The sequence below is a fragment of the Oncorhynchus keta genome, chromosome 6 (genome assembly GCF_023373465.1).
Source record: "Oncorhynchus keta strain PuntledgeMale-10-30-2019 chromosome 6, Oket_V2, whole genome shotgun sequence".
Lineage (NCBI taxonomy): Eukaryota > Metazoa > Chordata > Actinopteri > Salmoniformes > Salmonidae > Oncorhynchus > Oncorhynchus keta.
In genome coordinates, this window is record NC_068426.1 from 27,471,426 (window position 1) to 27,482,199 (window position 10,774).

Below are 10,774 nucleotides of genomic sequence, written 5' to 3' on the forward strand. Positions count from 1 at the left end.
CCATGAGGTAACTTAAACTCCCACCAGTCATACATCCATGAGAAACATTTTGTTATTTTATTTCATTTGATAATTTTACAGTGAAAAGAGACAGCTAGTAACCACCAACTGTACTCCTGTTCATATACTGTAGCTTTTTACTCTTATGTGATTAATTCTGTCATTCTGTAAAAAAAAGGAAAAAAGTAGAATTTTTACACCCAACAGTCAACTCTCCCTACCTCTAAACTACCCCCCATCTCTATGACAAGGGTAACGGTTGGGTGTGTTAAAACAACTCAGTGCACAGTGTTATGAACCAGTCCACATAAACTATCAACGTGTGCTGCATGTATTATGTCGGTCTGTTTGTTACATGCATTAATCTGTGAGAGTGTCAGGATTCCTCATCGTCACCTAAGACACAACAGGAAGACAAACTTTGAGCAGGTGTTCATCCATCACTCCAAGGGAGTGATCATTGGGCATAGAACAAATATCTCTGATGACTGACGTGTAGAAAACAATGGAATTGAAGTCGGGCCATTTCATACAATCCCAAGACCCGAACTGACATGGCCTGTCCAATGGCCAACCTGGGTTTTCCCAGGATATCCCTTGAACGGTAGCGTTAGTGACAGGGACTGCTTGTGTGGGCATCTGGAAGGGCAACCGACCAATCGCAGATTCATTCAGAGATGTTTAACACAGGAAAGTAACAATGCCTGATCAAGCCCAAAGTTGATGACCCCTTCCCAACAAAGAGGGACACTTATTTTGTTTTTATATATATACACAGAACAAAAACACCCTTCCCCCCAATGTTCAGCACTTCATCCATGTCCGTCAGTCCAAAATGGCAGCACACACAACACTGCTAGTGCGAAACAGCAAAGTAAATCTATCTGCTGTATGTTGGTCTTAGAGCATAACAAGGAGATGACTGAGTGTGTGCAGCAGAGGTCCAAGAAGTACAGTGAAAAGGTCCATGTCCCATTGTACAAGGTGAGCAGCAGGTACTGTCCTCCCTAGATCCCTGTACACGGCATTACAGGTTGGTGGATGGCGGGAAGGAGAAAGCTGATGACGACAACTGTCGATAATCAATTGCTGTCCAAAAGAAGCAATTTATCCGTGTGACATCATCTTACTCAAACATACAAATCCATAGCAGCAGGTAGAGCTCGAGGAGGATCGCCCTCTCCGGGAAAAAAATGATATATACACTTCCCCACCATCCCCATTGACATGTAAAGAAAGTATATGGAGATTTTTTTTTTTTTTTTTAAAACCCTTCCAACCAACATTGTCCTCTCATAATTCTCTGTTGGCAGATTTTTTTTCTTTGCACTTCATTCCCAATCTTCCCCTATCCTGGTAGTTGATCCAGAGATCATCGCTCTGGTTCAGACTCCAGGGCCAGGACTCTTTTGCGCTCACGGCACTGCTTCTTGTGGGCGGGCCAGTCCCTTTGCTGGCATTGAGAGCCACAGTAGCGAGCCACCTGACAGCGACCACAGATGTTGAACTCTCTAAGCTGTGGACAGATGGAGACAGAAATCAGACTGGTGGAAAGACACCTGTATGGGTTTTGTGACACTGTTCTGAGACTAACATATTAAAACGCCTAAAAATAGCAACAATATCTATGTCAGCCTCGGAAGTAAATGGGATCACAGAAATCCTCAAAGCCATGTACTTCAATATTCCCTTGCCTACAGTGAAAGTATATGGAGTGTGAAAATAACTGAAGGTAACTGAATATGATGGTAGCAGTACGTACTCTCCTCTCGATAAGCGAGCAGGGTGGGTAGTGACACTCGTAGTAAGTACAGGAGCACTCCTCCTCCTCCACCAGCTCTCCGTTAGCATTGTAGTAGCGGGTACGACTGAGCTCCAGGTACTGCTCCTCTACAGGGTCAGCTGGTACCTGCTGGATGGCCAGCCAGTACAGAGACTGCTCTCTACAGGGGGAGAAATAAAGACCATAACATACCTTCATGACAACTGAAACATTTAAACGCACCAGTCATACTAAGCTAAGTCTGAATATCCTTGTCTTTCCTCAGTAAAGATGTTGTATTTTCCTCAGTAAAGAAGTGGTGGATGCTAGGAGAGCAGAATGTAGCTCTAGTTATTGTAGTGGAGAAGTGATGAATGCTAGGAGAGCAGAATGTAGCTCTAGTTATTGTAGTGGAGAAGTGATGAATGCTAGGAGAGCAGAATGTAGCTCTAGTTATTGTAGTGGAGAAGTGATGAATGCTAGGAGAGCAGAATGTAGCTCTAGTTATTGTAGTGGAGAAGTGATGAATGCTAGGAGAGCAGAATGTAGCTCTAGTTATTGTAGTGGAGAAGTGATGAATGCTAGGAGATGTAGCTCTAGTTATTGTAGTGGAGAAGTGATGAATGCTAGGAGAGCAGAATGTAGCTCTAGTTATTGTAGTGGAGAAGTGATGAATGCTAGGAGAGCAGAATGTAGCTCTAGTTATTGTAGTGGAGAAGTGATGAATGCTAGGAGAGCAGAATGTAGCTCTAGTTATTGTAGTGGAGAAGTGATGAATGCTAGGAGAGCAGAATGTAGCTCTAGTTATTGTAGTGGAGAAGTGATGAATGCTAGGAGAGCAGAATGTAGCTCTAGTTATTGTAGTGGAGAAGTGATGAATGCTAGGAGAGCAGAATTTAGCTCTCGTAATTGTAGTGGAGAAGTGATGAATTCTAGGAGAGCAGAAGGTAGCTGTAATACCTTTGCTTGCTGGAGATCTCCTCTGGTTTGGGGCTCCAGCCCAGGGGGACCAGTCGCAGATTGTCCAGACGGTTATCCACTGTGACAGAGTTAATGTGGACAACTTGGAAGCAGGGAGCGATGCCTCCTCTGTGCTTCTCCCTGGAGAAACATTGACATTTCCTTTTGACAACCAGTCTGCCAGCGTCACACACAATATGAACAATGGATAGTTTGTTTGATAAAAGGCAAAAAGCTGCCCTTACCAACAGACTACGATGATGTATTCAGGAGCAGAATGTAGGGGTGGGACATCAACTCACCAGAGCAGCTCGTGCAGTGGCCTGCCAGCCCAGCGCCCTTTGCCAATGTCGAAGGCATAAGCAAAGATCTTTGCCCCATTGCCGTCTGCATCGACATCCATGCGTGCCTGAAAAAAATGGTGTGACATTTTTATATCCCAGACCATTTCCTCAAAAAATGTCCAGTTGTTCTTGTTTTGTTTACTGGGGCCAGTCTCGTGTGTGGAATGGTCTTTGACTAGAATGACCCTCACCACACCCTCCTCGTAAATCCTCACCATCTTACCTCAAAGGCATAGTTCTCCACCAATGGTATGTCCTGTTCATCGATCAGTGTGTACTTCGTCTGCAAAAGAGAGGACAGATAATACCACCTGGAATGTGGGTTAACACTATTATTGTGTAGTGTAAAGGTCACACAACAGTGAGGTGTGACACGACACTGAACCATGTGGACGGTATGAGGGCGTGAACATTATTTATAATAAGGGTTAAATGGAGAAAATCGGACTTCTCTGAAATGAAAATGGATGGCCCTTTTATCTAAAACCTCCCTGAAGGTATGAAAAAAAAGCGACACCACCCTATACCCAAAATAACAATTAAAACAAAGTGGATAGTAGAGAACATTTGCCATCACTTCTTGGATAGACCAGAGCCTTAAATACACAGTTTTATAAACTGTTCTTCATCCTGTATCCATTACATGCCAATGTAGGAATTTTGATAGTGCACAGGGCTGCGGGCCAGACCACCGTGGACAAGAGTAGGGGTGGAAAGATATCCTTCATAGTAAAAGCATTGCATGAATCAATTGGCATATTTGATGGGCCAAGACAAAAATAGCCTTTTATACAGTGCATTCAGATGTACCCCTCAACCTTTTCCACATTTTGTTACGTTCTTATTCAAAAATTATTTATTTTCCTCAAATCTACTCGCAGTACCCCATAATGAAGCGTAATGAAAGCGAAAACGGGTTTTATAAATATTTGCAGTTATTACAAATCAAGAACAGAAATACCTTATTTAAGTCTACAGATCCTTTGCTATGAGACTCGAAATTGAGCTGAGGTGCATCCTGTTTCCATTGATCATCCCTGAGATGTCCACCTGTGGTTAATTCAATTGATTGGAAATGATTTGGAAAGGCACACACCAGTCTATAAAAAGGTCCCACAGTTGACAGTGCATGTCAGAGCAAAACCCCATCCATGAGGTCAAAGAAATTGTCCACAGAGCTCAAAGTCAAGATTGTGTCAATGCACAGATCTGGGGAAGGGAACCAAAAAAATGTCTGCTGCATTGAAGGTCCCCAAGAACACAGTGGCCTCAAGCATTCTTAAATGGAAGAAGTTTGGAACCTGAAGGACTCTCAGACCACGAGAAACAAGATTCTTTGGTCTGATTAATGCCAAGCCTCACATCTGGAGGAAACCTGGCACCATCCCTACGGTGAAGCATGGTGGTGGCAGCATCATGCTGTGGGGATGTTTTTCAGCAGCAGGGACTGGGAGACTAGTCATGATCGAGGCAAAGATGAACAGCGCAAAGTACAGAGAAATCCTTGATGAAAACCTGTTCCAAGGAGCTCAGGATCTCAGACTAGGGCAAAGGTTCACCTTCCAACAGGACAACGACCCTAAGTACACAGCCAAGACAACGCAGGAGTGGCTTCAGGACAAGTCTCTGAATGTACTTGAATGGCCCAGCCAGAGCCCGGACTTGAACCCGATCGAACATCTCTGGAGAGTAGAGGTCAACCGATGAAAAATCCTAAACATCGATACCGATTATTGGAGGACCAAAAAAAGCTGTATATATTTTTAAACCTGCATATTTAGCTAAAAGAAATCCAGGTTAGCAGGCAATATTAACCAGGTGAAATTGTGTCACTTCTCTTGCGTTCGTGGCACGCAGAGTCAATGTATATGCAACAGTTTGGGCAGCCTAATTATGACATAACATTGAAGGCTGTGCAATGTAACAGGAATATTTAGACTAATGGATGCCACCCCTTAGATAAAATACGGAACGGTTCCGTATTTCACTGAAAGAATAAACGTCTTGTTTGAGATGATAGTTTCCGGATTCTACCATAATAATGACCTAAGGCTCGTATTTCTGTGTGTTATGTTATAACTAAGTCTATAATTTGATACAGCAGTCTGACCGAGCGGTGGTAGGCAGCAGCAGGCTCGTAAGCATTCATTCAAACAGCACTTTTGTGCGTTTTGCCAGCAGCTCTTCGTTGTGCGTCAAGCATTGCACTGTTTATGACTTCAAGCCTATCAACTCCTGAAATTAGGCTCGTGTAACCGATGTGAAATGGCTAGCTAGTTAGCGGGGTGCGAGCTAATAGAGATTCAAACATCACTCGCTCTCAGACTTGGAGTAGTTGTTCCCCTTGCTCAGCATGGGTAACGCTGCTTCGAGGGTGGCTGTTGTCGATGTGTTCCTGGTTCGAGCCCAGGTAGGAGCGAGGAGAGGGACGGAAGCTATACTGTTACACTGGCAATACTAAAGTGCCTATAAGAACATCCAATAGTCAAAGGTTAATGAAATCAAATGGTATAGAGAGAAATAGTCATATCTACAACCTAAAACTTCTTACCTGGGAATATTGAAAACTCATGTTAAAAGGAACCACCAGCCTATAGCCTAATGTTGTTTGTGAAACCGGGAGATGGAACAAACTCTTATTTCTTAAAAAGAAACAAGCAGCAACACAAAGCCCTCGTTATTAGTAAAGTCTAATTAAGATGTTGAAATGGATTATGCCTACTCTAATTTGCCTAATTTCAGCACCATGAGCTGTCCCATATCCTATTGATTGTGCCGGGCTGCTTCAAGTTTCTTCACCACAATGCAAGTTACTTGCATCTGGCTTATTGGGAGGTCAATAACTGTTAACTAAATAATGGGCAAGAAACATATTGTTTAATAAAAATAATTATAGTAGTAGCAATCCAAGTTTACCTCCGGCCCTCATCTTCACACTCTCTTTCTCAAACGGAACAGAATTTAGGCTATAGGCTAGTCTGGCGCGCAAGATGCATTTTTTAGACTAGGCTTGATAAATAAATACAAATCAGAACTGCCATTGGTTAGGCAGCACCCCAAAAAGTTTATCAGCAAGGGCAGAGCAGCCTGGGGCTCAAGGTTGGAACATCCATTGCATGTGTAATGCAGCCTTGTTTTATTTATTCCTACACCATCCCAGCAGCTATCATAGAAATAGAACTTTGCTCTGTGCTTCTCCGAGCATGCACTTCGTAGACTAGAACTAGACCACACTAAATAGCCTATAGGCCTGCTGTTCTGAAACTACTGTTAAGTTCAAACCCAGACTAATTTAGGGGGTATGCCATAGGACTACGTATTTTTACCAATGACCTGCCACTGGCATTAGACAAAGCATGTGTATCCATGTATGCTGATGATTCAACCATGTACGCATCAGCAACAACAGCTAATGAAGTCACCGAAACCCTTAAAGAGTTGCAGTCTGTTTTGGAATGGGCGGCCAATAATAAACTGGTCCTGAACATCTCTAAAATTAAGAGCATTGTATTTGATACAAATCATTCCCTAAATTCTACACCTCAGCTGAATCTGATAATGAATGGTTGAACAAGTTGAGAAGACGAAATGACTTGCTGTTACCTTAGATTGTAAACTGTCATGGTCAAAACATATAGATTCAATGGTTGTAAAGATGAGGAGAGGGCTGTCTGTAACACCACACTCCTGCAGGCTCTAGTTCTCATATCTTGATTATTGTCCAGTCATATGGTCAAGTAGTAAAAGGAAAGACCTAGTTAAGCTGCAGCCACCCTTTGCCTTGATGACAGTGTTGCACACTCTTTGATGATAGTGTTGCACACTCTTTGATGATAGTGTTGCACACTCTTTGATGATAGTGTTGCACACTCTTTGATGATAGTGTTGCACACTCTTGACATTCCCTCAACCAGCTTCACCTGGAATCATTTTCCAACAGTCTTGAAGTTCCCACATAAACTGAGCACTTGTGAGCTGCTTTTCCCTTCACTCTGCGGTCCAACTCATCCCAAACCATCTTAATTGGGTTGACGTCGGGTGATTGTGGAGGCCAGGTCATCTGATGCAGCACTCCATCACTCTCCTTCTTGGTAAAAAAAAACCAACCTTACACAGCCTGGAGGTGTTGGTTCATTGTCCTGTTGAAAAACAAATGATAGTGGGACTAAGCGCAAAGCAGATGGGATGGCGTATTGCTGTAGAACGCTGTGGTAGCCATGCTGGTTAAGTGTGCCTTGAACTCTAAACACATCAAGTGTCATTAGCAAAGCACCCCCAGACAATCACATCTCCTCTTCCATGCTTCACGGTGGGAACCCCACATGCAGATATCATCTATTCACCTACTCTGCGTCTTACAAAGACATGGCGGTTGGAACCAAAATCAAACATTTGGACATCTGTCCTTTGGACTACCGGTCTAATGTGCATTGCTCGTGTTTCTTGGCACAAGTAAGTCTCTTCTTCTTATTGGTCCTTTAGTAGTGGTTTCTTTGCAGCAATTCGTCCATGAAGGCCGGATTCACAGTCTCCGCTAAACAATTGACGTTGAGATGTGTCTGTTACTTGAACATTGAAGCATTTATTTGTGCTGCAATTTCTGAGGCTGGTAACTAATGAACATATCCCTCTGCAGCAGAGGTAACTCTGGGCCTTCCTTTCCTGTGGTGATCCTCACGAGAGCCAGTTATCATAGCCCTTGATGGTTTTTGCGACTGCACTCGAAGAAACTTTAAAAGTTCTTGAAATTTTCTGGGTTGACTGACCTTCATGTCTTAAAGTGATGATTGACTGTCCTTTCTCTTTGCTTATTGGAGCTATAATATTGCTATATGGACTTGGTCATTTACCAAATAGGGCTATCTTCTGTATACCACCCCTACCTTGTCACAACACAACTGATTAGCTCAAACGCATTTAGGAAAGAAATTCCACATATTAACTTTTAACATGGCACACCTGTAAATCGAAATGCATTCCAGGTAACTGACTACCTCATGAAGCTGGTTGAGAGAATGCAAAGAGTGTGCGAAGCAGTCATCAAGGCAATGGGTAGCTACTCAAATCTAAAATATACATATTTAGATATTTTTTATTTATTGGTTACTACATGATTCCGTGTGTTATTTCACAGTGTTGATGTCTTCACTATTATTCTACAATGTAAAAATGGCAACCAAAAAAAAAAAAAAAAAAACACTTGGCATGAGTAGGTGTCCAAACTTTTGACTGGTATTATATATATGTATTCTATATATCTATCTCAATCATACATTGTTAACCTTAAAGCTAAATGAAAATTATTTAAATCTAAAACATAAAATTCAACCCGGGTGTCCTTTGATTGTGGGAAAGGCCGCCCTTGATTCGGAATTATTCAAGTGCGGCCTTTCGAGCTGTCATGTTACCGAATGCTTCAAACAAAGCATTCAAGGGTAACTTGAGGAGTTTTGGTACCTGATTCAAAGGGAATACCCTGCCATTTCCCTCAGAGGATTAGAACTCATGGTACCCTTTGTGAAGCTGGATTCAGCAGTGCTCTCATCTGCATTAAAACCAAATATCGATCCAGGTTCGATTTGACAGCAGAGATGAGGTGTGCACTGTTGACCACACCCACTGACTTTGAGATGCTCTGACAACATGCATCATGCACACCCATCTCATTAGTGGTGGTGAGATATGAGACATTATGTAATTGACTGTCATAGCCCCACATTAAAAGTATGTGATTGTGAGCTGAAAAGACAATCAGAAATACTGATAGAATGTTTTGCAATGGACTGTCATAGCCACAAATAAAAAAAGTTAACATTGGCTGTTAATAACAACAAAAATGAATATGGATAATACATGCCCAGCAGAGAATGAGAGATGGGGGGGGTGGCACAATCGGGCACACATCAATATGTAGCAACTAATTATAAAACAAATAACTAAATTTCATCAATTACATGACCCTCCCTTGGACTACATTATTATTTTTTTAAATACTAAACCCTCCCTTTGCCTTAAATTTAAAAAGCAAGGTGGGGTGGCAGGTAGCCTTGTGGTTAAGAGTGAGGGGCCAGTAACCGAAAGGTTGCTGGATCGAATCCCTGAGCTGCCAAGATAAAAATCTGTCATAAAAATCTGTCGTTCTGCCCCTGATCAAGGCAGTTAAAGTTGTAAATAAGAATCTGTTCTTAACTGACTTGCCTTTAACAAATTAAATAATGACCCCTCCCCATTTTCCTTCAGGTAACCATTCTCTAAATGTCGACCCATCCCTAATTAAGACCACGAGTCAAGTTAGATTTGATTTAAGTAAATTAGCAATCATGAAACAAGCATTTTGGGAAGGCATAGCAGTGGCATGCAACAGCACCGCATTGTGGTGTTGACTAATGTTCCTGGGGGGGGGGTCACACACGTGATATGTCCAAGTGGTTCTCGTGGATAAGTGACACACCCATTTCAATGTTCACCAACTGCCCTCAGTCCTAAAACTATGGCTAAAAGCAAGAGGGCCCCTAAATATTGTTCAAATTCGTCAGGTAAAAGTAGATCACGTAGCTACTGTCGCTAGCCTAAATAAAACGTTAGCTAGCTAAAAAAAACACTAACATTAGCTAGCTAGCTAGCCCTAGTAACGTTACATGTTATGTGGCGTCATTATTGACATTTGTATCAGCCTTCAAATGTTAAAATAAAAATAAGCTAGTTTAAAAAATACCGTTGGCTAAAACATGCCGGTGCTCAATCACGTTGCAAGGGGTTCCAGGATAAAGCGTGGCAATGCAATGGCTTCCTCATTAAGACCAGAGCATAACTATCTATACCAGTTAGCTAGCGTACACTACAATTGCTTTACCGGTAAAGTGTGCATTTAGATTACATGATATTTTAACTTTCAACATTCACCAAAGACATCGTTGCTTCGATAAATTAACTAGCTACGAACGTCGGTGAACTGTACCTAGCTAGCTATTAGTAATTGGCTTGAGCTGGGCGGCTTCGTGAGAATACGAATTTAGCTTAACATTTGGGCCACCTAACGTTAGCTAGATAGCTAACTTATGCATGCTTCTTTTCCGACAGATATTCAAAATTAAAATATTTTCGATGCCATCACCTATCTCAACGAGCCATTTTGTAACCGCTTTTTGAGATCCCCTCCCCTTCTTGTCGCACATGGCAGCCCTCGGATCCAGCTCACCTTCCCGGCCACACGGCCAAGTCGAACAATCCCAAGCTTGAAATCCGACATTGGAAGACCAGTCGATCAAGTGGAAAAATGAGGCGATCTACACGTTTAAAACTCGTCAGGGCGACCCCCCAGCCCCGATGTACAGCCGGTTAAGTTAAACAGGGTCAATCGTTTCTGGTCCTCACTACCCGCTAACAAAATCTCCATGACACACCGCTGGATTTTGGGGAGGGACAAAGAGGCTAAAACATTTTAAACCAATGAGAATAGAGCTTTGAAAAGCTTTGGTCCAATCCAAAAATCGTAACATATGTTGCGTTCTTAATTCTCTTGACGTCCTATCCGATTCGCCAATCAAGACGGGGATTTCTTTGGAGCAACACCCATGCTCCATCACGTTAACGTCTGTGCTATTTGGGAACCTTTGGACGTCCATGCCCTAAACCCTAACTTTAACCCTTACAATGAACCATAACTATTACCTAACATTAACCATGCCAGTTAACAAATGTACATTAT

General features: G+C 42.4%; 1 protein-coding gene across 1 annotated transcript; it reads right to left on the reverse strand.

The window, feature by feature from the left end:
• Positions 1-34: 34 nt before the first annotated feature.
• On the reverse strand, positions 35-10,487 carry LOC118385314 (zinc finger MYND domain-containing protein 19-like). The gene is made up of 6 exons (XM_035772364.2): positions 10,265-10,487; positions 3,290-3,349; positions 3,025-3,131; positions 2,723-2,863; positions 1,763-1,943; positions 35-1,516 (listed from the first exon to the last, which is right to left on the reverse strand). The coding sequence occupies exons 1-6, from the start codon at positions 10,313-10,315 to the stop codon at positions 1,373-1,375; spliced, it is 684 nt and encodes a 227-aa protein (XP_035628257.1). The 5' UTR covers positions 10,316-10,487; the 3' UTR covers positions 35-1,372.
• Positions 10,488-10,774: the final 287 nt, after the last annotated feature.